At 56.8% G+C, this 27,071-nt stretch overlaps 2 protein-coding genes across 11 annotated transcripts in view; one reads left to right on the forward strand and one right to left on the reverse strand.

The window, feature by feature from the left end:
• PITRM1 (pitrilysin metallopeptidase 1) overlaps positions 1–2,916 on the forward strand; it is a 43,875-nt gene extending 40,959 nt beyond the window's left edge. For all 4 annotated transcript variants that reach the window (XM_028114678.1, XM_088025825.1, XM_088025827.1 and 1 more), the window contains 4 exons: positions 1,039–1,164; positions 1,922–2,067; positions 2,410–2,512; positions 2,610–2,916. In XM_028114678.1, the coding sequence (XP_027970479.1) occupies positions 1,039–1,164; positions 1,922–2,067; positions 2,410–2,512; positions 2,610–2,703 (469 nt within the window). In that variant the 3' untranslated portion in view covers positions 2,704–2,916. The remainder of the gene's footprint in view (positions 1–1,038; positions 1,165–1,921; positions 2,068–2,409; positions 2,513–2,609) is intronic.
• A 916-nt stretch (positions 2,917–3,832) lies between these two features.
• PFKP (phosphofructokinase, platelet) overlaps positions 3,833–27,071 on the reverse strand; it is a 48,866-nt gene continuing 25,627 nt past the window's right edge. For 2 of the 7 annotated variants that reach the window (XM_028114679.2, XM_088025828.1), the window contains 19 exons: positions 26,474–26,518; positions 26,168–26,276; positions 23,358–23,453; positions 22,032–22,124; positions 21,328–21,453; positions 20,054–20,118; positions 19,629–19,698; positions 19,346–19,492; positions 17,803–17,873; positions 17,215–17,302; positions 16,528–16,680; positions 10,721–10,885; positions 10,106–10,297; positions 9,724–9,804; positions 9,114–9,175; positions 8,670–8,781; positions 7,652–7,751; positions 4,514–4,616; positions 3,833–4,241 (listed from right to left, as the gene is read on the reverse strand). In XM_028114679.2, the coding sequence (XP_027970480.1) occupies positions 4,094–4,241; positions 4,514–4,616; positions 7,652–7,751; positions 8,670–8,781; positions 9,114–9,175; positions 9,724–9,804; positions 10,106–10,297; positions 10,721–10,885; positions 16,528–16,680; positions 17,215–17,302; positions 17,803–17,873; positions 19,346–19,492; positions 19,629–19,698; positions 20,054–20,118; positions 21,328–21,453; positions 22,032–22,124; positions 23,358–23,453; positions 26,168–26,276; positions 26,474–26,518 (2,026 nt within the window). In that variant the 3' untranslated portion in view covers positions 3,833–4,093. Of the gene's footprint in view, positions 4,242–4,513; positions 4,617–7,651; positions 7,752–8,669; positions 8,782–9,113; positions 9,176–9,723; positions 9,805–10,105; positions 10,303–10,720; positions 10,886–12,310; positions 12,464–16,527; positions 16,681–17,214; positions 17,303–17,802; positions 17,874–19,345; positions 19,493–19,628; positions 19,699–20,053; positions 20,119–21,327; positions 21,454–22,031; positions 22,125–23,357; positions 23,454–26,167; positions 26,277–26,473; positions 26,519–27,071 lie in introns of those variants that run through there. The other 5 variants (XM_028114680.2, XM_088025829.1, XM_028114682.2 and 2 more) reach the window with 5 other exon arrangements.

A 27,071-nucleotide genomic window follows, 5' to 3' on the forward strand; every position in this document is an offset into this window, starting at 1 on the left:
AAGGGAAAGGATGTTTCCATGAGGGAAATAGACTCACAGGATGGTGTTCAGCAGTGTGGCCAGTTTGTGACCATGTTCCTGGGAAACGAACATGGGTTCTGTTATGCGGAGCCCTGCAGACTACGGATATGTATTCCATTAAACAGATTTAAAGCATGGAGAGGTTATAAGAAGGACCCTGGGTAGTAAGAGTATTGATTTTTTTTTTCCCCCTTTCTTTGTATTTTATAATTTTCCAGAAGTGACCTTATGTTCCTTATGTAATTCAGAATGTTCAGAAGTATGTGGCAGGTAAGCCCCTCAGTCCCTGTTTGGGAGTGGGGCGCCGGTCTGCACGGGTCCGGCACCGCAAACCCACAATATGAGCAGCTCCCCCACCACCGTCTTCCGGGGACACCTGTGTGCGCCTCCAGTTAGTGTCTGGACTTAGACCAGTCAGTGGAGAGCGAGCAGGGCCCCACTCTCTGTCCTGTGAAGGTACTTGCTAGAATATTCCGTTTCTCTTCCAGGGCAACCGCCATAACTGCACTTCCATCGTGAGTGTAGGACTCAGAAGGTCATTCTGTTGGAGTGTGTTTTCTTAGGGCGGATACCTACAGAAATCTGGTTAAGAGCTCTCCGTGTTTCGATAGAGACACCCGTGCGCACACCAGTGGGGGGATTTAGAGAAGGGATGGTTTGTACGTTTGCCTTGAGCGATAAAATTTAGTAATGTGTTCCTTGATCAGGTTGTCAGTAGTGTCCCTGTGTGCTGTAGACAGGAAGGGCCTAAACGTGTCTGAGGGACCTTCGTGTCCCTCACCACCTTTCTCCACAACCCTCGTTTGAAAATTCATCTTACGTTTTTTTTCTCATGTTTGTTCTCGTTCATTAGGAAAGGGAAAACCAGAGTGTATCTTACTGTATTTTTGTTTTCACCTAATGTAAGACAGCAAATTTTCACCTAAGAAAGACAGCAAGTACGTGATTATGTTACATCCGATACTTCCCTGCCAGGCCTGTGGTTTTTAACTTGTGTTTTTTCATCATTCATTTCAGTCTTAAGATCCTTGCACGCTTGATGACTGCCAAATTCTTGCATACAGAAATTCGAGAAAAGGGTGGTGCTTATGGTGGGGGCGCCAGACTCAGCCGTGACGGGGTGTTTACACTTTACTCATACCGGTGAGTCTGAGCGCCGCATGTCCCCGGCTCCGCTAAGCATCCTCGGGTCACTGTCTTACATGTTGGGACCAGCCTTTGAAGAAGTGTTTCCCCTTGTTTCTCGTTTCCTCAGCGCGTCACCACACCCAGCAGCATCCTCTCGGTTGTCCGTGTCTAGGAGCAGTAATACATAATGAGAGACTTTGGCTTAAATACGCCCTCTACCAAACACCCAGATTCAGTTACAGAGGAGACAGGCCGAGAGCTTTCTGGGCTCATGTCCAGCACAGGGGCGCAGTGTGGGAGACGCGTGCTTCGTGGTCACGGCCCTGACGCTTCTCGCCCCTTTTCTTTAGAAGGTTTCCGAGGACATAGACTATTTAGGATACTCTGCGGGCAGGATGAGTTTGCTGCCCCTCTGATGCAGTCTCTCCCTGCTCCCGCCTCACCACGTCCCTGGGCGCTGGGAGGACGTGCGTGTGCTCGTAGAGAAGGACGGGGGCGCAGCTGTGACCCCGCCCTCGGTGTCCGCTGCGGGGCGCGTGCTGCTAGGCACAGAGCAGGAACCGAGGGCGTCGAGCTCTCCGGACCCTTTATGGGGGGTTATTCGTCTAGTCCGGGTGTGTCTTAAGGACGTGAGGGGTTTTACTCAGCCATTCTTAGCGTCTCTCCATGAGTCATCTTCCCTGTCCACCTGATCTCTCTTCGCAAAATCAGAGAGGTGTATTTAATAATCTGGTGGTGAAGTAGGTCAGCATGGGTCTCTTTGGTCTCCTAGGGATCCACGTTCCACAGAGACGCTGCAGTCTTTCTCGAAGGCTGTGGACTGGGCTAAGGCTGGGAGGTTCACACAGCAGGACATTGACGAAGCAAAGCTTTCCGTTTTCTCCGTCGTGGACGCCCCCGTGGCTCCTTCCGACAGAGGTATTTGGAGTGAACAACACAGTGCACCTGATAACCTGGTGTTGCCACGGTACCCCTCTTCCATCCTCCTTTATGATGCACAGATGTCCCCCTTGAGCCAGAGCTTCTCGGTGTTGGCCACTCGCAGAGGGCGGCATTCTGTCCTCAGACTCTTGAGTGATCTGAGGCCCGAGCCTGGGGGAGGGAGCCACTCTGACTTGGCCTCCACCCCTGAGGGGAGCGGCTTGGTGGGCATGTGAAGGTCAACAGTGTGACCTCTGGTGGAAGTGTGTCCCTCGGGTGCCCTTAGAACAGGATTCGTCGCCCTGGTCAGCTGGCCTGAGTTAGCGTGTTCATGGTCAGGGCTGGACCACTTCCTGTGTGGCCTCTCGGATGAGATGAAGCAGGTGCACCGGGAGCAGCTATTCGCCGTCAGCCACAAGGATCTCATCGACGTGAGCAACAAGTACGTACCCCGTGGCCTAGTGTTCAGAGCCCTCCCGTGGCTGCCCCAGTCTCCTAATGTGGGAAGCAGTCCTGATGTCTCCCTGCCTGCTTTCCAGGTACCTTGGCATTGGCAAGAGCACACACGGGTTGGCTCTGCTTGGACCAGAGAATGCAAAAATCGCTAAGGACCCATCGTGGATAATAAAATAGCGAGTAATTCTGACGCGCTCAGGAGTTCAACCGAACCTACAGGCATGTGGGGCTCCTCAACATGAAGCCTGAGCTAATTTACTTTGAAAGGAAAGAAAAGTTACTGTTTCCCCCCACATTTTGCTCATACCTCATTCTTGTGTGACCTCATTCTTGGTCAGACCAAGCTCTTCTGTCTTAGAAGAAATTGAAATAATCATGCGTTAAATGCTAGAGTTGCAGATTATAATTTTAAAATATTGATGATATAAACGCTTATTCTACCTTACTAATTCTGGAGCATTTATTTTAAAAACTTAAAAATAAAAACCGCTCTGCCCTGACCTACCTGTGCTTTAGTCATTTTAAGTGACATTTTGCTAGAGTAATTCTTGGGGCCTTTATTAAAAAATAAGTGAACAAAGGTATCTGAGGTGCCTTGATTTATAAAACCAGTGCACTCACACCACGGACGTGTGGAACAGTCTGGAACAGATGGGCAGCCTGACGGATTATAAGTGCATTATGCTTCTGCCATGGTTTCTATGGGAGGGAGCTTCTGTGACCTTACGGATCTCCCACAGAAAGCACCGTCTGCACTGGTTCTTCCTTGACCGTGCCATTCTCGGTTTCTGAACAGACCTTGGCTGTGACCCTCCAGCTCTCTGTACGTCTCAGACGACAGAAGAGGCAGAAATGCTGTTCACTTAGCACCGATGTAGGTCAGCTAGCTCCCTTTCCTCAGTGAAGCAGGGCTCTGCGGGCCCCACCAGACACAGGCACGTGCTTCCTCGGTAGGAGGGTCTGGGGCTCAGCGGGCGTGAGGCGCAAAATCCTGCGTGTACGCTGACCTTGTTCTTAATACACATGTTGCTGGTTTCTGTTTTTAACTCCACACCTGGCATCACTTTAGAAGGAGTTGGGTCACCTCACCTGGTGTCCTCGGGTCCCGATCTAGGGCCGACTCTGTACACTCGACAAGTCCCACCTTTACTGTGTGGCAGAGCGGAGCCTTTGTCCTTGCATAGGGCCTAGTTCACTGCTGCCAGTACATCGTGTCGATCCCTGCCCACAAAACTGCTGGAAAAACCTTTACAGTTGCCCAGATCCTGAGGATTTAAACTCCTACATAAAAAAGCAGAGAACCACATTTGGAGTTTGAGCTAAATGTTTAATTCTACTGGCTACGCACAGTTTAAAGCAGGACACAGTAGGAGACACAGCCGACAGCTCGTGCTGGAGTCTTAGGGTCCCCTGGGGATGAAGGACACTGGACGGGGTCTCTGTGACTAGGCATTAACATCAACAGTACTCACATCAAAGTGCCGATAAATAACTTAAGTGTTACAAAAATGGGTGGTAAACGGAAGTCTGGAGCGGCGCTGGCCGGGCGGGGCGGGTCCAGCAGCGTCTAGATGGCGGCAGGCTCCTCGTGGCCTCGGTGGTGCATGGGCTCCAGCTGGTCGGAGTCGGAGACCTCATAGCTGACCTTGTACTTGGCCAGGATCTTCATGAGCGGCCGCAGCTTCAGCCACCACTGCTCTTTGGGGATCCTGTGCCTGTGGGTCAGGAGGAAGCAGCAGTCAGGACGGCCTCGTCCCAGAGGACGGGCTTCGTGGAGTCGGGGGCTGATGGAGGATCAAGCAGTTTCCTAAGTTACTGGAAACCATTCTGTGTGTTTCTAGAAATCCTCCCATTTCTCAAAGGCTTGTGTTTTCTAGGTTGTGAGAGTGGGTTTGTGCCTGTACCTCCCGCAGCGGCGGCCTTCTGCCCTGTCCCGCACTCCTGCCCCGGCACTGAGGTGTAGACCGGCAAGGGCTTATTTACTTACTCAAAGTCTGTCTCCTGCCTCAGCTGGGCCACAGGTTGGAAAAGAAGGTTTCTCTTGCTTATTCCCAGCACGCAGATGGAATCATCGCTCATAAATCTTTTTCCTGTAAGAGAAAGAGTGATGTCAGAACAAATCATTGGTCACGTTGAGGACAGGCGGAGAGGTGTGGGGAGAAAAGGAGGTTTGCCGACAGCATGGAGCAGAATCCTGGGGGGCAGAGAAGAGCTCGGATGGCCTGGGCAGGAGGCAAGGCCCCTGCGCGCTCCAGGCCTGCAGACGGGGTGGGCAACGAGCCCAGGGGACCGGCGCACGACTGTGCTTCCTCGGGGGCTGTTGGCTCTGGTACCGCTGAGCCCCCACAGGGCTAGAGCGGGGGAGGGCAGGGACGAGGGGGCGCCTGGGTCCTGGCGCGGCCCCTCGCCCTGCACACTACCCCCCAGGAGGGGCGGGTTTACCTGCGCTTAGCAGTTCGCCCCCAGAGCTAAGGAAGGAAGGTGCGTGCTTCTCGGTGGTGGGTAGACAGGGTGTCACTGGCTGCCCTCACAGAGCCGGCTCCGGTGAGACGGCACCGGAAGCCGAGGCTCGTGCATGCACAGACGGGGCGGCCGCGAGGTAAGATGAGCATCCTCAGGTGAAGGGGAAAATCCCGAAAGTAGAAACAATCAAAGCCAGAGTCCGCTCTCTGAAGACTAAAATGAGGTTGGATCTATTGGCCTTGCTGTTTTTAAGTCAAAGGTTGGAAATGAAACGGACACAGGTCTGGTCAGACTGGTCAGGAAAACGGGGGTGAGGTCAGGTGTCCGCAGTAAAGGGGGTTAAAGTGCCACGGGCACCAGAAGATTTCCTAGAAAACAGAACTCACAAAACTGCTCTTTCTGTAAACTTCAGGAAACTCCACAGCCCACTCCCCCCACAAAGGAAGCAGGAGGTGTCCTGGTCCCTGAGGGGAATTCCCCTCCCCAACACCTGGACTTCATACAAAGCCAGAGCAAGCTCGCACCCTGCACCTGACAGGGATAGGACACGTGGGGAAGCCGCCGCAGCAAGAGGCCATCACAAGAAATTGTCCAGGAGCCCGCGCACGGAAGCAGGCTTGGGCTTGACAGCCGCTAATCAGCTATGGCAAATGCGCATGCCCACCTAGGTCTGCAAAGGTGTATACAGGTACCCCCATGCTTTTTCGAAAGACCTGCACTGGGACCTCTTTTAGCTACAGAGAAACCCAAAGAGGATTTTGGGCCTTTACAAAAAAAGGCTAAAAGCGCAAAGAACGTTCAGCTGGGTTTTGCAGTGAGGTCGCAGTGGGGGGGGGCATTGAGTGGTGCCACCCAGTGCCTTCCCCCGGGAGCTGCACGCAGCCTCTGCGCCTGGGTGGCTCAGTCGTTAAGTGTCTGCCTTCGGCTCAGGTCATGAGCCCAGGGTCCTGGGACTGAGCCCCGCATCGGGCTCCCTGCTCAGCGGGAGGCCTGCTTCTCCCTCTCCCTCTGCCCCTGCCCCTGCTTGTGTTCCCTCTCTTGCTGTGTCTGTCAAATAAATAAAACCTTTAAAAAAAAACAAAAAACTTGTATTTCTGTATGCCAGCAGTAAGTAAAAAATATATATATACTTACAATAACATTTTTTTAAATATTGAGTCAGGAATAAACTTAGCGAAAGATATTGCAAGATCTTTATGCTTTCATAAGAGATAAGGAAAGGCTTAAATATATGGAGATACAGTGTTCATGAATTAGAAAATATTTTTAAAAATCAGTTCCTCCCCCAAATGATTTGATTAAATGTAATTCCCTCAAAACATCCAACAGTTTTTGGTGGACTGTGACAGTCTGATTCTATTTCTGTGACAGCACAAAGACCAAGAATAGCAGAAACCAAAAGAAGTCCAGGGTAGAGGGGCCTCACCTTTCCAGCTATCAGAAATCATCTGTAAAGCTGGAATACTGGTGAGGATCATTAACTGAATGGCCCGCCAACTTCAGATACCTGGTCTGTGACAGAGATTAGAGACTTCTCAAATAATGGCACCCAAGTGATTATCCACAAGAAATCAGACCTCAGACTTCAAGTGGATCAAAGAAGTAAATGTAAAAATGTTTTAGCAAAAGAGCTCAAACCATGAAGGAGAAGGTAAACGGTCTACCTAAAGATTAAGGAGAGGTGCCTTGCACAAAATGACAAGCCCCACAAGAGCCCTGCCTGCAACATGGGATGGGCAGAATATGAAATAGAAGAATTTCCTAGAATATAAAGTAAAACAAGTTTCTGTAAAGTCATCAAAACATTGTATGTCAATAAGGTAAGTGTTACCAAGCAACAGAAAAGCCGGCAAAACACTGGAAGACCTCAGAGAAACGGTGGGACCCTGAAGGAAGCACGAGGGAAGCTGGCCTCCCCTCCTCGCTTTGGAAGGTGCGCCTCAAAGCCACAGTGGAACTGCCCCCATCACAGCGACAGCCCCACAGGGACAGGCCACATGTCACCCAGGCAGGACCAAGGAGACTGCATGCCCCGCGGGTGAGCCTGTGGTTGGGGACGCCGGAATGCGGGCCAGGGGTCAGGAACACCAGCCAGGTAAACACCAACACCCCAGCAAAGGGAAGTGCACACTGCTGGCTTCCATTCACGTAAACCACAGGGGCCTGTGAAGGTGGCCCCGAGGTGGCAGGACTAGGGGAAAGCAGAGTGATTGTGCAATTCCGAGGCCACCTCTGGTGGGGAGGGAGGGAAATGTGCGGAAAGAAAGGCTAGGTTTGGAAGGAGCAAACCGCCGCCAGTTCCGGTTTTCTCTGAAAAGAAAGGTCATGAAGAATCCGTAAGTCCTAGGTGTCCTAAGTCAAGGCCAGTTCAGAGTGTGCAAAAGACAAGGGAAGGTCACATCTAGGGTCCTGCTGGAGGAGCCTGGTATATGGGCAGGATGCTCAATTCAAGGAGGACGCACTGGACTACAGAGCGCCTCCCGCCACCGACAAGCAGGAGCAAAGCAGTGCCTTTTAGGATCATTCCGAATGACAGCCTTGAAAGCCATATAGCAACTGCGGCATGGGGCCAAAGGGCGTGGCGCGGGCAGCTCAAGGCTGAGTGCGCCCGCTTCCCCCCGCCCCCCCCCCCGCCGAGCGCCGTCCCCGCCCAGCTCCCTACCTTTGCCCAGAGCCTCCTTCAGTTTCGTGCTGATCCATTGCATGGCCCTGGCAGAGATTTTGGTTCCGAAGTTTCTATCAAAGGGTGAAGGCGCTCCACCCTGTGGGCGGGCAGAGTTACAGGAGAGATTACTGACATAGCTTGTCAGAATTCCCTGAAAGGTACGAGTCCTTCACAAAATGCACATCATACTTTTAAGAGATTCAGGATCTGTAAATAAGGGTTTGGGGGGTTTTGTGTTTTTGTTCTTGCGTGTTTTTACCTGTTTGTACGTAGTTGGGACCTGCGGCCAGAGGGCAGTCTGTGAGGCCATCTTCCCAGTGCTCACCCCCACCCTGCGTGGAACCGCACAACTTGCAGCTTCGTTATTTTCAAATCTCCTGTCGGATGTCTTAGTCTGACTTTGGGGTGGGGCAGGTCACAGTTTCCATTAAGAATCTGACCAACCCTGTGGGCTAGCTCCCACAAAAATACACAGATGCGCACGGGCCCTTTGGAATGGAGGAGTAGACCCTAAGTTAAAGACCCTAAGACAGCGGGCGGGGGGGGGAGAGGAGGTCGTGTTGGGACCAGGACAGGTATGCCTTCCCGTGCTGCGGCCCTGATCCACACCGGTCTCCGGCTTTGTCATGTGGGACGTGCTTGCAAACCAAAGCACACCCCAAGATTCCTTCCAGACCATTCCGATTTTGTGCGAACCTCAAGTATCATTTGATGTGTAGATAGTTACTAAGGCGCAATGCTGAATGAAGTACTTCATTTGATTAGGTTTCTCCAGTCAGCGTTTCCAACACTGAACACTGATTGTCTTCCATCTACCCCAACGCAATTTCTAAAGCTGGCGGTATCTGGTATGACTCTAACATGGAACTATAACATAGGGAAGGAAATGCCAAAATGTTCAAAAACATCTCATGAGCACACATTTTTTTCCCCATTATGACTAAAATAAGGCATCCATCTACATAGAGCCTCCTGGACGGCGCCTGCCGAGTGCCGTGCGGGCCCCAGGCCCCACCTGCTGCATGTGTCCCAGCACATTCTTCCTGCAGTCGAACACGCCCTTGCCCTCCTCAGAGTACAGCTGGTAGATGAAGTCCGTGGTGTAGTTCTCATTGCAGCTCTCGTTCCTGCAGCAAGGGGAGACGCGGGGTGAGGGCGCCGGCAGGATGCGCAGCCAGCCCGTGCCTGCCGGGACTACACGTGTTCTTTAGAAATGCCAGTGGCTTAAAGAAATGACTTGGTGATATCTTTAAAAAACAAAACAAAACAAAAAACTACAAAAGTGAATTTTTCCAAAATACCCTTGAGTTATGTAAACGTATGCTGTTTTTGACGCAGCACGCAACGGCCCCTCCTTCATTTCTTCAGTGGTGAGTGATGACCGCCCCTGAGTGTTTCGACCCTGTGGCCGGGTCGTCTGGGAAGCTCGGGCTCAGTGAGCGAGGACGAGTGTCCGTACCTGAGCACGAGTCCCCTCTGAATGGTGGTCTTCATTTTCTCCGTCAGGTGCTCCACGTTGGACTAGGGAAGAGCGTTGTTAGTCCGTCAGACGGTAGACTTGGACCCGGTGCCCGCCGCTGAGACACCCTAGTGCCGCACGCACGCAGCACGGAGCGCGTCAGGGCTCCCACTATGGCACAGAGGACAGCGCCCAGCGAGCGCAGACCGGGGGTGCACACGGACCAGAACAGACCAGCACACAGGGTCAGGCAGCGTGCTCGGCCTGGGAGGGCTGCCGCTCAACTGGGCACAGGGACAGCGTCCAGGGACCCAGCTTCCCTGCAGCACGCTTTCCACAATGAATAGCTTTCCCTCTGAAATCACGAATTCACATAATCTGTGCCCTGAACCTGTGTGTACCTGGTGTCTGTCGCTCCTCATTTGCCCGAGAGAGGAAAAACTGGTGTACCTGACGTCGTACATCATCTCCTAACTGCCTAAGAAGGATTTGGGGGCCAGGAGAAGCTGTTACAGACTTGAATTCATGTACAGAGTTTATAAGGAAAGGAATCCTGTATCTTGAGCACAGAAACTGGGCAAGGAACAGAGGTGTTTGCGTGTAAGCAAACCTCAGTCGTCATCACAGTGGTTCGGGTCCATGTGCCGGAGCGGAGATATGCGCTGGCTGAGCACGGTCTTGAGGTGGCTTTCTGAAGTACAAATATTTAATTCCACACTGTGAAGAAATCCACATCAAGCAGGTCTCTACTTGATTTATGTGGTCCAGAAACATAAAAAGACCTTAAAGTTTCTGTGCGCACGTCAGCAGCACAAAGTTAGTTTTATTTGTATTTTTGTGGGTTTGAGTTGTGTCTTGTCTTACTAAGGCTTGTCCTCGTCCAGTGCCCCCCTGGAGCCTTCCCACCAGCTCCCCTCTCTCCCCACGAGGGCTGCGTAGCCCGACTCCCCTGCATTGGCCACCCGCCCCCCGTAAAGCTGGGCCCAAGAAACCTTTGCCGATTTGGAAAAAGCGCGTGTCAGCCTTAGGATCCCAAAGGGAACACTGATGTCGGCTGTGGCCCCAGGTGCTGAGGATGCATCAGCGTGGGGTGGGGGGCATCTGTTCTGACAACGGTCCCACCCTGGTGGGGTGTTGCTGGGTGTGGGCCAGGTGTGCAGGGGAACTCTGTCCTCACCCTGAAACTGCTCTAAAAAATACATTCTGTTAATTTAAAAACAAAATCTTTAAAGGAAGCATGCAACCAGAAAGAACAGGCGTTCAGTTTGATTCTGTTTTCTTAGTGCCTTAAGCCCGTCCCACGGTGACCTCACAGGTCCCGCCACCCCGGCGGGCACCGTGCACTGCCCCGTGCGCTCCCCCAGCCTTTCCAGCAGGCGGGCCTCGGGGCTCCGGGTAGGATGTGCTCCGGCCACCCTCCCACACGGACACGACGACACTAGGCTGACCCGCGGGTGGAGGTCTAATGGGAAGTTGGTGCATCAGCTCATGCCCCACTATTCGGTGAGGGGCTTACTGACAGCGTCCTGTCAACCCCATCGCCCTCCCCTCGGAGCCAACCACCCTGACACAACCGTGTCACCCAGGGCCCCGTGGCATCGACGTACCTGCAGGTCTCGGATGTCAAACGGCTCCTCAAAAATGTAGGCAGCGTCGGCTCCAGCGGCGAGCCCCCCCATGTTGGCCAGGTAGCCGCAGTAGCCCCCCATGGTCTCGATGATGAACACGCGGCGCTTGGTCCCACTGGCTGACTGTTTGATGCGGTCACACGTCTGGCCACAGAGAAGGACACGGGTCATTCTGGCATGGGGGTGTCCAGGCTGGGACGCACACAGACTGAGGCTGCAGACCGCGGCGGCCCCCCTTGCCCCTGGTTGGTGTGCTCCCCGTCCCCATGTCCTGACACTGCCCACTGCGGGGGGACTGGGACCAGCTCGCTGCAGCTGCCCGCGTGCCCTCGCGGGACGTGGGCACCATGAGGTTTTATGGGCTCAGTGCAATGTCTGTTAGGTTGGCCTCTTCTGAAAAGCTGCCTGTGACATTTGGGTTTTGGTCACCCTCAGTCTATCCCCAAACACTGCATCCCCTGAGGGCAGCTCTCTTCGGAGCTGGACGGTGGCTCCTCGACAAAGGCCCTCCGCAGTCTTCCAGACGCTCAGACAGCGGGTCTCCTAAGAAAACGTCTGCCGTGGGCCATGCTCGGGACACAGGCTCAGGGGTGCAACAGCAGACCCCTCGGCCGCCGCCTTGCACTGCCTCGCTGGCGCAGACCACGTGCATGCTCCCGGGACCACAGTGCCCTCACCTGGCTCCGTCCCGCACAACCACTCCGGTCCAGTGCTTGCTGGCTTGGCCCGGAAATAACATCTGCAAGTACACGCCAAGCCTCTCCGTGGCGGAAGCGCCACGATCCTCCCAGCACGGCCTCTGCGCGTGGCCCCACTGGACTCACAACTTGGGAGTTAGGGTTCCAACACTGCTAACGTTTTGTCACACGTTTTAAAAAACTCAATCATGTGAAAAGATAAGGTGGAGCTCAGAACAGAGCGAAGACAGGAAAGAGCCCGTGGACTGGGACGGGGATGTGCCTGAGAATCAGGCGTCTGCTGAACAGGTGTCTCTGGAGCCCAGGCGACGTGAATGTCAAGAACACGGCCCACCCCTGGCCACTTCCCTCCTCCTGTTGGGGGAGGACCGCGCCCCATAGCAGCCCGCCGCTGCGCTGCCAGGAGTCCTCGGCTCCAACACAGGCGCCGCAGACCAGACGGTGCCCAGTGCCCAGAGGATGGGGGGCCCTCCCCGGGAGCCGAGCCTCCCCCGGCACAACCAAGGGCGTGTCCAAGCCGCGGACGTGCCCGCTGTCCCCCGGGAGCTTTCACACTCACAGGCCCCAAATCCCTGCATGCACACCACGTCCGGGCTGGCCGTCCCCCCGAGCACAAGCGCAAGCCTACTGGACACAGCCCACGAGAGACCAGGGCCTCTTGTTTTGGGGTGCACAAGAACACACATCACCCGGAGCACTGGAGGACTGTCCTCGTTCCCGCAGACAGTGGGCGGTAGGCTCTCCCTACGCTATGAGCTCCCACTAATGGACCACGAAAGGAATCCTAACCGTGGCTCATTCCTCTGCAGCATCAGGTGGGGAAGAGAAGGACCCCCGCATCCGGCCTGATGGAACCACGGGGCCCTCTTACCTCCACCACGGCATTGAGGCCAGTGTCAGAGCCCATGCTCAGGTCGGTGCCCGGGACATTGTTGCTAATGGTGGCCGGCAGGACGCAAATGGGAACGCAAAACTCCTGGTGGTGGTTGCGCGCGTCAGCGAACAGAATGGCACTCTCGAAAGCCTGAAGCAGCGGTGCGGGCGGTCAGCGGGGCATCCCCAGCACCCCCCTGTGAGCTGCGTCCATGGGGCCAGGGACGTGGGAGCTCTCAGGCTGCAGCGAGGGGCACTGCAGGAGCAGGGACACTGCCACGGGGCGCGGGCCTCCAGGAGGAGGGGACGCAAGCAGGCGGGCAGCAAAGCAGGAGCCAGGGGAGGGGCCATGTTAGTGGTGGACGAACAGCGGACCTTTCTTGGCAGCTCGGAAGCCACGAGGGAGGCCAATTGGGTGGGAACATAATCGGGGCGAGGCCAGCCTAACAACTTCGTGTGGTCCACAAGGGTGCAGGGCCCTGCCGGCTCGGCCTCAGCAGGGACGCCGGCACCGGCGTGAGAGGCAGCCCGCAGGGCGACAAGCAGTCATTGGGCTGGAGAGCCCAGCAGGGTGCACCCCTGCTCTTCCCCAAGCCCTTCCCAGCCTGACACAACAGCGTGGAGTGGCCTGAGCCCCAGCACCGCTCAGGGACCCCAAGGTGAATGTGTTTGCCTCCGAGGTCAAAGAACGGGGCTGTTCGCAAGCATGCAGGCAGAGGTTTGCGGTCCCTGCCTCAGTGTTAGTCCAAGTGTTCGTTAGTGGACACAGGCCCACCATCCACCGTCCCCGAACCCACCAGGCTCACTGTACGGCTGGGCGGTTTGAGACCACCTGCAGGTGCACGGACCCCTGTAGGGCTGTACTTACCCCTGCATGACCACCGAGTGCTGTGACAGGAGTGCACACGGATGAAGGGGGATGGCCCAGGCCTCCTGCAGAGACCGATGCTCTCCATGGCCCCATGTTTCCCCAAAATACATCGGGTCCTAGGAGCCTGCGGCCCGAGGACGTGTAGATGGCGGGCCTGCGGTGAGTTAGTCCAGGGAGTGGCCAGGAGGCAGGTGGGGTCACTCCCCTGCCTCGCAGCCCTCTGCCTTCACCCTCCTCCACCTCAGCCTGCACCCCTGTCCCCGCATGGACCCTGCCTTTCAGCCCCAGGTCCAGCTCGGGGCCCTGCACGGAGTGCCAGCACGGGCAGGTGTGTAGCCAGCTGTCCCTGGGAGTCACAGGGCAGGCTCTGAGGCCAGGAGGGCAGTCAGCATCTCTAAATCCGGCATCCCGTAACCTCAAGAACTTTCCCTCAATCTCCAGGAAAACTCTTGGGACCCTCCAGCGGGGATGGGGGCAGCCCTGCCAGGAGAGGGAGGGGGGCTGGAGGGGACATTGGGCCCAAGGTCCGGGGAGCGATACGGACCTCCGCTTCGGGCTCCGAGCTCAGAGTTTACAACACAACACCCGTGCACGAACACCGAGAAAAGACAAGACACCTTGGGGGGAGATAAACCTGGCTCCCACCTCCTTGAGCTCCTAACGGGGCAGCCACCCTCCCAGCCCTCACGGCACCACGGGGCTCAGCTCAGACCGGGACGGCTCGTGCGCCAGTTCCGGGGACGCCAACGCAGCCCCCTTGCAGGCTGTGCAGCCGTGGCGGGACGGCTTTCTGAACCCCTGCTCAGAGGTGCCCGGAGTCACTGCAGCCTCCAGGATGCACAAGATGCACAGAGACCTGTTCTGAGTGACGCACGGGTAAGCCGAGCGTACGCGCAGAAATGGAGGACGTCATCCCTGAGGACAGTGATGGAAACGCCCAAGAACGCGACACGTCAGCGGGGGCCACGCTGAGGTCGTGGGGGTCAGCAGCAGCCGGGCCTCTACCCATCACATGCCAGTGGCGCCCCCATAGCCCGTATGGCAGACCGAAACCATCCTCGGCATTGCCGACGTGCCCCGGGGGTAGAATCCCAGCACTCTGGGTGCTCCGGGTGGCCAGCCATGTGGCCAGGAGGCCACGGGCCCACAGCTGGCCCAGCTGTGAAGGAGCTCCTGGGGGAGGCGCACGAACCCCCACTGAACTCACAGGTGCTCAGTCCCTCCGGACCAGATCAGGAGGGACGCAGAGCACCCTGTGCCCTGTCACCTCAGCCCCCAATGGCACGTTTCCAGCCTGCCGCTCTCCTCTATGCGGCCAGCCCCGCCAGGTTGCAACCCAGATCCAAACCTAAACAACACACAACCTCATTCTGGCTTGCACAAACACAAGCCTGCAAGAAACCCGGCGTCCCTACCAAGACACACTCAGGCCCAGGCATGGGCGTCGAAGCTGTTACCCAGGTCACCCTGAGCACCCGACTCACCACGGGTCATAAGTCGCCCGTGGGCTCGAGGCCTCGGCACACCTGCACACCTGCTCACCTAGTGAGGGTGGGTCTGGCACCGGCACGGACACCAAGCTGCTGACCTTGTAACTGGGCAGCTGGCTTGGAGAGACTCAAACAGATGAGAAACCAGATTTAAAAGATCATGTAACAAATGTCCAAATCCCTCCAAGGGGAACAAAGTGGATCATTTAGAGTTTCGTATATTTTTTGTATCTAATCTTTATAACCTGGAAACCTCATTTCATAGCAGAGGAACCTGCAACTCTAAAGTGGGAGGCTCCCGGTTTCGTGTCACAGGGAGGTGAACACCAACCAGGGCCAGGCCCTGCCGAGGACAAGTCCCGAGTCCCCATCCACCCCCACCCCCAGGAGGGTTCCGAGCAGGTAACAATTAGGAAACGTGAACTTGCAGTTGCTTCCACTGAGCGTAAGCAGATGCAAACTCCAGCCAAGGGCAGAGAAAAGAGCAGGAAAGCCTGGACGACAGTCACGCACAGGGAGGGACAGGGACCCTTCCACGGAAGGTTGGAGCCCGATCGGGAGCGGAACTGCTTCACACCAGCCAAAGCGGGAGCAACGATCACCAGGACGGTGGGCGCAACAGCCCGGCCACAGGTTAGTGGTACAAACAGGGACGCTCCAGCGTGGACACACAGGAGACATGGGGCAGGGCTTTTTAGTAAAGAAACCACAGAAAGTTGAAGAAGCTCAGAGAAACAAAACAAAACACAACACAAAAAAGCAAGTGCTAAGCATTACTTACCATTTGAATTTTATTTAAAAAGCATTTCTTTTATTTACCAGCACTAGAGACAAATTTGATTCCATGGGGTTAAGGGAAAAAAAATCCTAGAAAAACATTCATGGGATCTGTGTCCCACAAGGAAAATAAAGACTGGAGAATTTCCTGGAAAATTTTAGATGCCAGATTAAAAAGGAGGAGGAATATATCCCGTTGGTTACTGTGCTTTGAGCTCCCATGCCATTTCCCCAGTGTGACTCACAAATACGGTTAACACAGGTGCATTTCTGTTGTGTTACTGCCTTTTGGCCAAAACAACTAACAGGGCGTCAGGGATCTTTCAGATGTGAGTTAACATCCCCAAGTTACAACGGGGAGAACGGAGCTCGCGGCTGGGGCCACAGGCAGGCTGGAGGCCACTGGTGGGTTCAGGTCGGTGAACAAAATTACAGAATCCTCAGCTCAAGTTCTAGCCTCAAACACCCATGCAGGGGCCATCAGACCCGGGATCTGTCGTAATAAATTACGTTATGGGCTGGGGCGCCTGGCTGGCTCAGTCGGTTGGCTGTCTGCCTTCGGCTCAGGTCATGATCCCGGGGTCCTGGGATCGAGCCCCACGTCGGGCTCCCTGCTCTGCGGGGAGTCAACTCCCCCCCCGCCACCTGCCGCTCCCCCAGCTTCTGCTCTCTCTCGCTGTCTCTGCCGCTCTCAAATAAATAAAATCTTTAAAAAATTAATAAATAATGTTATGGGAGTGAAGTCAGTTTGGCCCAGCCAAAAGAAACCTAACTTTAATGATTATCCGAATCACAAAACCCTAGCCCACAACGAGCTGGGCTGCAGATGCTCCATGTCGCTCGACGGGCCTCGGCAGGGATGCATCATCCTGGCCGCGGCGCAGGAAAAGAGGTGGTGACAAAACAACTCTGGGCATTGGATTAGAGACAGTCAGGCTTTAAAAAAAAAAAAGAAAAAAGATTTTTCTGGAAACAAGCCCAGGTCTCGCAGTCTCTAGTGCACAGCAGATAAAAGCGGGCCAGGCGCCCTCCGGGTTAGCGTCTGCAGCACCTGCTTTGCGGACCGCACAGACTTACGTCAGTGATGGTGTTCAGAGCGGTATCTGCGCCGATGCTGAAGTCGGAGCCCGGCACATTGTTGGAGACCGTGGCGGGGACCATAACCATAGGGACACAGAGCTCCTCGTACTTGTCCCGGGCAGCTGACAGCTCGAGCAGTCCCAGGTAAGCCTGTCAGCGGTGTGCAGGTGTTGGGGGGAGGGGGTGGGGGGAGGGGAGCGGAGGGGCCGTTAAAACCGCGGGGAAGGCGTTAGGGTCACCAGACCGCATCACACAGAGGCGACACCACGTCTCCTGTGGGCAAGGGTCTTATTATTTGAGGTCCTCATGTTTTTTTTAAAGCAAGTGGAAAGGTTATTAGGGGACCAATCTTGGGTGAATAAAAAAAAATAAGGTCTGCGGTCCAACATGCAATCGGAAGCGATAGGGCCACGTAACTGCCCTGCTCTCTGATGGCCATCGGGCCTCGAATTCGAGAGAGATGATCATTTCTGCAGACTTGAAACGGATGAGAACTCAGTGGACAGACGCATCCCAGGTGGGGAGTCCCACGCTTGCTCCCCAACTCGGCTCCTGCAGTGGCCCCCAGGCCCAGGGGCTACCGCCCCCCCACCCACCGCACTGTGCTTGCTGGAAGTCTGCCCACGCTAACACCCCAAACCTACGGCACGGACGAGCCAGCAGGTGCCCAGAGACAGGGCGTACCTCAAATCCACCGACGATCAACAGCGCGTTGATGCTGTGCTTTCGCATCTGTGCGGCAATGTCCTCCAAAGACTTCCCAGGCAGCGTGCTAGGAACAGTTCAGTGGGGACGTGAGGCCGGACCAACCCCGCACAGTGGGTGACAGCCCCGCCAGCCCCCGGTGTGCCTCCCCAACCCCACTCCCCCAGCCCCCAGCCCCCAGCCCCGGGCCGAGCCCTGCAGCCCCCACAAGCGGCACCCGGGCCGGATAGCAGAGCTGGGGAAGCAAGTCTGCAGAGAGTCTGTTTAAAACAAAACAAGACAAAAACAAAAACAAAGAACACAAACGGGAACAAACGTTCAGCTGTGCAGTTGCTGGACCTCAAAAGAATCCTAATGCCTCATCAGAAAAAAAAAATGCACTATAAAAGCTTGTGAATATCTGTAAGCCATGTGCCTCCTCTCTGTTCCAGGGCACGACCCGGGCTGCTCACGGGGGCGGGGGGCTGGCAGGTGAGCCAGCCGCACTTTCTGCACCAGCTACTCCTCTAGGATGGGGGGGTCCTTCTCCTTCCTAAGGGCGGGTCAGAATCGAGACGGGGGAATTACCGTTTGGTCCCGAGAATGGAGCCTCCTTGGCCAGTCCAACCTCCGACGTCCCCCCAGCCGATTTCCTTGATCTGGGGAGCGACAAACGGGGGGGGTCAGCTGTGCAGACGGTTCCCGGGTCTGCACCCTCGGCAGGGGCGCCGCCCCAGGGGCCTGCGAGGCACTCAGGAGCACCCCCCGTCCTGACACTGAGCGGGTCAGAACCCAGGACGCCCGGGCCCGGCCCTCCCGCCACATAACCCCCGCCACGCAGATCAGATCCTGACCTCGGCTGGCCAAGCCCTTCCCGTGGGAATGCAAGAAAAACAGACACTGTTTTTCTTAATTGACGTAAAAGGAAACTTCTTTAAATATTGGAAGAAATCTAAAGAGGACAGCTGAGGCCAGCTAGGCGTGCACACACGCAGTCTCCTGCGCCGGCCCCCCTCCCCACTCCTAGGAGCAAGGGTCGCATCCGCCAACACGGGCGCCACCTGGGGGTCCCCTCTGTGCACCAATTCCTCCCAAACTCGGGTCTTTTGCCTACACTTCTTAAAGACCCCAAGCCCAGCCCTGCCTGCTCCCCGGACGCCTCCCCCTGGGCATCCAGTGCCCCCACCACAGGTCCCGTCCTGCTCAAAACCCTCCTGTCTTCTCCAAGCAAGAGCCAAACTCCTTCCAATCACCTACAAGCTGCCTGGCCCCACCCCGGCCACTCCCCCGCTCTGCGGCTACAGCAGCCACGTGAGCCTGAGTGAGCCGGCCGGCCCGAACCCGTCGGTGCTGTCCTGGCCCGGCCTGCACATCCTCATGGACACGGCTCAGCACCTCCGTCTGCAGTCTGAGACTCCCTTCCCAGGGACGTGTGTCTGTAGGGTCCCAGGGCACACCCCTCCTCTGGGCGTCTATGCGGTGGGGTCCCTGCCCGCGGTGCCAGGCCGTGCTCCCCCTGCTCGCTCACCATCCTCTCCCTCCCCAAGCTACAACCCAGCAGAGGGGGGCTTTGCTTTCTGCACCAGCTGGCTTCCCCGGGATAAGAACTCAGGGCATTGCTGGGTGATCGGGTGAGTAAATACTGTCCCGCAGGAGACACCTGCAGCCTCAACCACACTAAGCTCCTGCAGCATGTGACCTCGGTCAAGCTAATTAGTGTCTCTGTGCCTCAGTTTCTGTGTCAGGAAAACGGGGCTAATATCTCAGGTTTGCAGATCTCGTAGGAGCACTGAGTGTACACAGTAAGCACGCAAGAAGTGAGTGCTCACTCTTTCCACCAAAGCTTTCATCTGAGTGCCCCCTGGCCGCACCCCCTCCAATGGCACAACAGCCTCTGTTGGCCCCTTCCCCCCACGGCCCCCACGGCCCCACTGCCTGCGGCCCCTGGACAAAACCAGGTGGTGCGTTCCACACAGCATCCCTGCAGGGCCCAGAGTGCGAACCCCAGGATGGATCCAGAGCAGAAGACGTCCCAAAGAGCAGCATTCGTGTCCACCACTTGATGGAGACCTAGGTTTGCGGCCGAGGAAGGGCGGTCCTCCGTTCCCCACAGCGTCCCCCAAGGACTCACCTGGCCTTTGGCAAAGCCCTCAAAGCCGTCGTAGATGGCGAGCATCTTGTGCCCATCCGCGATGCCCACGCGCACGGCCGAGCGCACAGCAGCATTCATCCCGGCAGCGGGCGCCCCCACGTTGATGATGGCCACGTTACAGTTGCTCTGCGAGATGGGAGGGCAGGCTGTGTCCGCGCCACACAAGCCGCGAGCACATGGTGGGTGCGCAGCCCGGGAGCCCGGAGGCGTGGGCCCGCAGGAAACATGGGGGTGACTCTCGGGGCAGCGCAGCGTCACCTACCTTCACGATCTGATCATCCGGCAACTTGATGGCGAGCCTCTTGTAGGTGTTCAGATTGCTCTCGAAGCTCCTGGAAGGAAAAGGCGCCATTGGGCCCAAGGTTACAGGGTGGGCAGAGCGTGAGGGGCTCCCCTGGGAGAGCAGCCTGTGCCGGACGCACACAGTTGGCATGCACCTGCTCGGGGCTCTCGGGGCAAGCAGGCAGCGGGGTGCCACCCCGTGTCCCCAGGGCCCCGGGTATTTCCAGTTACAACGGTGCGTGCTGTGCGTGCAGCTGAGAGACCTGGTCTTCCGTGCACTCCAGCGTCTTTCTCAAAATGCCAGCCACGAGCCCCTTTCTATCTGCACCTCGCTAAGCTCTCAACAGCCCCACCGGCCAGAAAGCAGACCAGCTACCCATCAGGGCCCTCGGGCTGCATAGTCACCTCCCGCGGAGCCGCACAGCATCCTTAAACCTCCTCTCGTCCATGGCCCTCTGCACGTCCTGGGTCTTCAAACAAGAGAGAACGTGTCAAGACTCCCACGTCTGTGGATGAGGAGCGCTGCCGCGCCCTGCAGCTCCTGCCTGCCTGCCCCCTTCGCGCCGACCTTCCAGCCTGGCAGCCCAGGCCCAGCGAGTCACGGCCAGTGCCGGCTGCGAGGGACATGCCCAGGCCTGCGCGGCTCAGGCAGCTTGGAAACAGGATGGGGGGTGCACAGCCAGCAGCACCGGGGAAGGAGATCCTGAAATCCCCGAGAGCAAAGCCAGAGCGAAACCAGGCTCTCAGACAAGCAGCCTTCTGAGCAACTCCTCACTGGATTCTGGCGAGGAAGAAGCACGACAGAACCGGCCTCTCGGGGGGGCGGGGGGGGAGGCCACTGCGGGGAGGATGGCGGTGCGGGGGCCCGGCGGCCCTGGGGAAGCGCTCACACCCGCCTCCGCCCCGTCGATGTGAGGATCTTGGGCAAGTTGTTCCCCTCTGAATGTCAGCTCCCTCATCGGTGCACTAAGAGAAATACCCCAACCCCCTGTCGTCGCTGGGGAGAGGAACGTGCCAGGCCCTCGACAGGTGGCAGATGCGCACACACACACATTTATTCACCCCCATAGGCTTCTGGAAAGCGTTTTTCTATGGCTACTTTCAACAAGTCCCCGGACGTGATTATGTAATCACTCCTCTGTCTCGGTTACACAGTACGTTCACTCAGAGCTGCCGGAAAGGCCAAGAAAAGGGCGGTCATGGACAGGCTTTGGAGAATACAGACAGGGACGGCATCTAATGCGGCTCGCTGCCACTTCCTCAGGTGGCCAGTGACCTGGAAAACCACAGCCCGTTTCCCTACGTCCAGGGGCACCCACTCCCGGGCCTGAAGGAAGCTGGGGCACGTCCGGATGTCACCCGCAGTAGCCGCCCTACGGCCACATCTCTGGTCGGAAGGTCCTCAGAGACAGGAGGGCAGGAGCGGCTGAAATCGCAGAGCTTCAGCCCCGTCCACCTGGCCCCCGGGACGCCCCCCCCGAGAGTCCCCACAGCCCCGTGTTCCTCCACGTCTTCTTCGATGCACACGCTCCCTGCCGACAGACTGACCTCACCTTAGCGGGGGTTAGTCCACGTGCCCCAGACCCACGACCTCAGCCCGCGGGCAGCACCTGTGCGCTGGGGAAGCTCAGTGAAGCCACATTGGACTCCCAGTGAGCACAGGGATGCCCAGAACTCACCATCTGCACGCACTCCACCAGTGGCAGGCGCACGGCCTGGTTCCCGCTCAGCGACACCACGCAGGCTGGGGTCTCCGGGGTGGCCTGGAGAAGGGCGACCACGGCCTCCACCCCCATGCGACTGGCCTGGAAAGGACAATCACGAAGGTCAAAGACAAGGCCAAAGGCCAAGGCAGCATGCCCTCCCGCCGCCGGCTCCACAGAGGCACGACCTTGGTGCCCCCAGCAGACGCATCCATGAGCAGAGCCTGTCCCACGGTGTTCAGAGGGATGCAACCTGCCTCCCATCCTACTGGACTGCATCCCGAAGAGCTACTGACAGTCCACCTGCTTACTTCTAACCCGCCTCCAACAAGGGCATTTTGGCCCCAGTAGGAAGTGGCCAGCACGGGGGAGTGAAGGGGAAGGTCAGAGGCACAGAGGGCACCCAAGACCAACACCGTTGAAACCGGACCGGGCCCCTGCTGACCCGGGGCCCGGGTCTAGACACCACGCAGGCTGTGTTCTCTGGAGTCCCTGTCACCCTCACCCCCCAGGTTTGGGGGTCTCCCAGCATCTGTGTGACTGGGGGCCGAGCACAGTTATCGTGTCCAGGACGGGCCACCTACACTGCAGGCAGAGACACTGAGCCGGACGGTCTTTTCGGCAAACGGTTCCTCCTCGCTCCCAGGGGAAGGCACCTGACCGTTTCCATCCTCACTCACCAAAATCCTGTCAAAGGCCGAAGGAGTCCCACCTCTCTGCACGTGTCCAAGGATGGTCACCCGCGTGTCGTATCCCAGCTGCTTGACCACGAGCTGCAAGAAACACAGCACGTAACACAGGGGGTCACCTCGTGCAGGGTGCTGGCGCCCCAGAGGTCCCTCTGCTCTCACTTCACACCGACGTGGGAAAAAATTCTAGTTTCTAAATTTCACTTCCTAAAAGGATGTTCAGTTTAATGGTGAGCTGAAGTTTGTTTTTCTTAAAAAGAATGCTTTTATTATCAAATAAAATCTTTGTCTCTCCTACCTTGCAAATGAACATAAGTAACATGATGTCCTTAAAAAAAGGACACGGCATCAGTGATATTTTACAGAAATGCAGACATTTCCCTGCAGCCCCTTAAGCTTGTACAGCTGAATCTGAAAAGCAAGCTGTGGTCAACCACGGCGCCCCCTCGGGCTGGGCCCCACGAGAGCTGGGCCGGGCCCTGTCTTCTCCCCGGACCTCACCTCCTCCTCTATAAAAACAGTGGGCTGGGGGTTCCGTGAAGCCTGTGGCCCCCCGAGTCCAGGATTCATGCTCAGCTTTGCTGGAGTGGGAAAGGAAACCTTGGCCCTTACTGCTTCTTTTGGTACTGGCCGAGCGCCTTCACACACAGCTCCCCACGGTTTGGGGCTCAGGCGCTCAGCTGGTCAGGGAAGGGAGAGAAACCACTTTGCAAAGCCAAGCGGATAACGTCCTTTGCTGTGATGGACGGCTTCAACCAGAGCCTGCCTGCCCGTCTGGCGGTCTGTCTCCCTAGCGTCCCATCTGGAACGTGCGCAGCCACCTGCCTGACTGGAGAGCCTGGCCCATCCCACCCACCCCAGGGCTGGTGCAACAAGCCAGCACCTTCGAGCGAGCCGCGCAGCAACAGGACCTCCTGGGTGGCCCCTCCACGGGGCCGGGTGCGGCATGGGCGCAAACCTAACGGGCGCTCTCGTCTGCAAGAGCACGGAGGCTGCACCCCCCTCCCCAGCGCCTGACCCTCGTCCCTGGCTGGGGCAGCTGCGCTGGAACCCCCTGCCTCCCATCCCGCTGCATCTCCCCGACTGACAGGGCGGCTCCAGGGCCTCGGGGAATATTCCCAACAATAAGGCAGGAGCTGCAGGAGACCCATGCTGTTAAAGTCATGAGTCATTACGAAAACATCTTTAAACATCAGGAAGAACAAAAAGTGTTTTCATAATAATACAACGTTCCAAACTGGAACCCTGCCAGCCGCGTTACCCTCTCCCATTTCCAGGCTGGCGTCCGAGGACAATTGCAAAATCGGACACACTCACCTCCTTGATTTGCTCAGAGGTAATAGGTTTATTTTGGGTATCTATGGCTCCTTCAGCCACAATGATGATATTCAGTCTTTTTTTCCGGGCACGGTTCTAGAGGAAACAGAAAAAGAACACCCTCAAACACCATTTTAAAAATAAACAAATCCAGGACCCCTTGCCCCAGGTGAACTGGCCACTTGCCAGGTAGAAAACGTCACCTAACTTCGCAAGCAGGGTTTCCGACCATCAGGGCAGGTCAAGGCGCTGTGGGCATGAAGCTGGAGGTGGCAGGGGCGGGAGGGGCCCGTGAGATCGCCCCAGACGCAGGCCAGCAGCCAGGCAGCCCCGGGCTGGGGGCCATGCTCCTTTGCCATTTGGCCCCAGAAGCCAGTGAGCTCAGCCATGGGCCCTGCGGCGCATCTATACTGCAAACCAGGCTTCCAACCTCCTCGGGAGCCAGAGCTTCCCGCCACCCCACCGTGAGCCCGTCCACGAAGGACAGCCACTGCCATCAGAGCACGGAGCCCCAGGCCTGCACCGGGGGCAGGAGAGGTGCAGAGGAGAGTGCAGAGGTGGAGGCGCACCTGCACGGGCCCGGCCGGACCAGCACGGCACCCACACCTGCCGTCCCCACAGGCTCACGGTGGCCATAATCCCGCGATGCCCGGAAATCACTCCCAGCCAAGTCTGTTCTCCATCCCGTCCCAAGACCCTCCTCCTGTGGGGGCTGTGAGCCCCAGCGCGGGCAGTGCCTGAGGCCGCCACGCCCGTGCCGCCCAGCGGGCTGGTTCTGGCCAGGCTCGCCCGGTCCCCACGAGGTGCCTCAAGCACATCTGGTGTGTGGTGCTGGTTTTACATTGTTGTAAATGTGCTCCACTTCGAAGAGCTTACTAGTCAGAAATATTTCCTAAGAGGTGTAAAGATGCGGCTACAAGAGTGAGTGTGACGTCTCCATGAATATGGGACTGGCTGCGGAGCCACACGTCATCCGTAAAACGTAGTATTCCAGAGGGTTACAGAGCAAGAGTTGTCTACACATGCCCGTGGGAAGATAAGCCGCCGTGCCTGGACAGGTGTGTGGACGCCTCCCACGTCCACACCTGCACGCATTCCCTCCCTGAGTCCTCACGACAGCACCAGGGGCCTGAGGAACTCGGGACCTGGGAATGTGGGGTCATCTGCCCACGGTCACCCTGTGGGTGGCAGAGCTGAGGCCCAACCCTAGGACCTGTGATGCCTCAAGAGAGGCCTTTCCTGTTTTAGACGGAGATGCCTGGGATTTGGGGCATGCTCTTGAGGCTTGCTTCCTAGGCCAACTTACCTGACAAGATATTTGGAAAAATTCTTACAGCGCTACATCTACAACCAATAAAAATTAATTACAGATATGATGAGATCAAAGTGTTTCTGCACAAGGGAGTCCAAGCCATCCGCCGGCACTTAATGCAGGGACCCCAACTCTTTCTGTTCTTGTCCTAGCTGATGGTTCATGAAGTCTGAAACCCAAGGAGGTTTGCAGACGAGACCACACAGGTATGGAAATAATGGCCAAATCCAAAACTCAGCACCTAAAAACCAAATAGGGCCTCAGCCCTACCACCTTACCCTGACCTTGCGACCACTGTGCGTGGCCTCGGATCGAGGGTGTGTTTCCCCGTCCCCAAGGGCTGCCGCCAGAACTTGGCCTGTGACCGCATTGCCCTGGACCAGGCCTGGCGCTGTCAGTGGGGAGGAAGGATGGCCGGCGGGGCAGGCACGGCCCCCGCAGGATTGGTGATTAAATGCATGTTCTCAGAGCCACACACGTCCAGTCTAAGACCAGTGCCACCCCTAATGTCACGCAGCCAGCCACGAATCACCCCACACCAGCTGGCCCACCTCCCCAGGCCGGAACCAAGAAACAATGAGTGGATTTATTACGTCCACGGTTAATACTGGGACTTGGGGCATTCCTGCATTCACCGGTCTCCCGCAGCTGAGCCCCACCTTCCCATGGGCACGATTCCTCCCAGCAAAGCTATGGCATTCATCAGCAGTTCCTTACATCGTGTTTGGGTCAGCAAAGCTTGTTGGGTATGTTGCTCAAGTTCCTTTCTTGGAACCTGTCACCTGAAGGTGGTGGCAATGCACACGTGACCTGGCTACATGCAGAGTGTACGTGCTTGCTGAATACAGCCATAACTAGCCTGTGCCATATGCTTACATTATGCACCTGCAGGACGGTGCTGACGTGGCTGGGAAATGCACCCCATGCTGGGATTTCTGTCCTGGGAGCTAAGCTCGTATGCCCTTCTCAGAAGCCTTCCCAGAGGGCAACGCACCCTCCACTAATAACGCTGAGTGGGGGCCACAGGCAGCCCCAGACTACAAACAGAAGGAAAAGCCTGGTCCAGAGTACCCCTCCACCATCACACCTGACGCAAGCCCAGCGAGGCAGGGACGGCTCAGCCCAGGAGGGGCTTGCGGTCAAAACACAGGTCTGCTCACACTGGCGAGTGGAGACGGAATGGGAGGCAGATTTCCTCCCTGACTCCGGTTTCTCTTAACAGCCATCATCTCTACTTAAGACTACTTCAACCTTCAGCTGCTGCTTTGCATGAAATACAAAGCTTTTGGGGTTTCTCTACGGCACCGCTTTGGGAAACTGGGGGCAGCCGGACACATGAAGAGCCAATGAATGCAGACCCTATGTGACAAGCCTGGACTCACTTGAGAACCACAGAGTTTCCACCTGCTTGTAACTCCGTCCAGACTGGGACCCCCACAGGCTGCCGCACACGGCGGTCAGAGGTGCTGGCGGTCTAGGGACACAGAATGCACATTACCTCGGACAGCTTGATGCACATATTCTCCTGCCAGCCTTCTTCTGGTGGGGATTCCGGAAGGAACACCCAGTCTGCTCCACAGGCCAGGGCGCTCACCAGGGCGAGGTACCTATTCGGAAACGGCACCGATTTTGGAAGGCTGCTGCCGGGCAGCCACAGCTCGGAGACGGCCCTGGGCAGTCGGGACGCGAGCGAGCATTGGCAACAGCGGGCTCCACCTGGGGGCGTCTATCCCATGGGCGCAGGGCTCTCGAGGGGGCCAAGCTGAGGGTGCTCACCATCCAAATCGCGTCTACACATACGTACCCGCAGTGTCTCCCCATAACCTCGAGAACAAAGGTCCTCTGGTGGCTGGAAAAGAGACCAAGGAAACATCCACTTACCACCACTGGGAACCGCATGAAAAGCAAACAGGGAAGTCCTGTGACCGACAGGTGGGGTGGAAAGCCTGCTTCATGGTGATGGCTGGCACCTAAGCTTCCAAAAAGGGCCCATTTTCTACAACAGTAGATGCCACTGTGCTAGCATTTCGAGCTCTTGCGCGCAAAGGGGCTTTGGGGCTACACACTTTACAGCGAGCGCTCGCTCTCCCGCACACACGCACACTCCTGGGACACCTCTAGGCTCCTCCCGAGGAGCAGGACCAGCCCCGTCACTCAGCACACACGCCTACGCCCTTGCAGGGCGGGGAGCACTCCAGGCGAGAGGAACAACCGCTGGGCTCCCCCAACGCCCCTGGGGTCCTCGGGCGCCTACTGAGCCAGAGGACAAGGGGCCCCATCCAGTCCGGCCACTCGCAGGAGACCTTGCATGGGATTTCCCGCTAGGATTATTTTGTCTTCCCTCCAGCAAACACTTATTTCTTCTAAAATCAGGGATAGGAGTAACCTTTTACAGTTGAAAA

The sequence above is a fragment of the Eumetopias jubatus genome, unplaced genomic scaffold (assembly GCF_037043125.1).
Source record: "Eumetopias jubatus isolate StellerSeaLion01/CBP00866 unplaced genomic scaffold, mEumJub1_p1.0 scaffold_8, whole genome shotgun sequence".
Classification (NCBI taxonomy): Eukaryota; Metazoa; Chordata; class Mammalia; order Carnivora; family Otariidae; genus Eumetopias; species Eumetopias jubatus.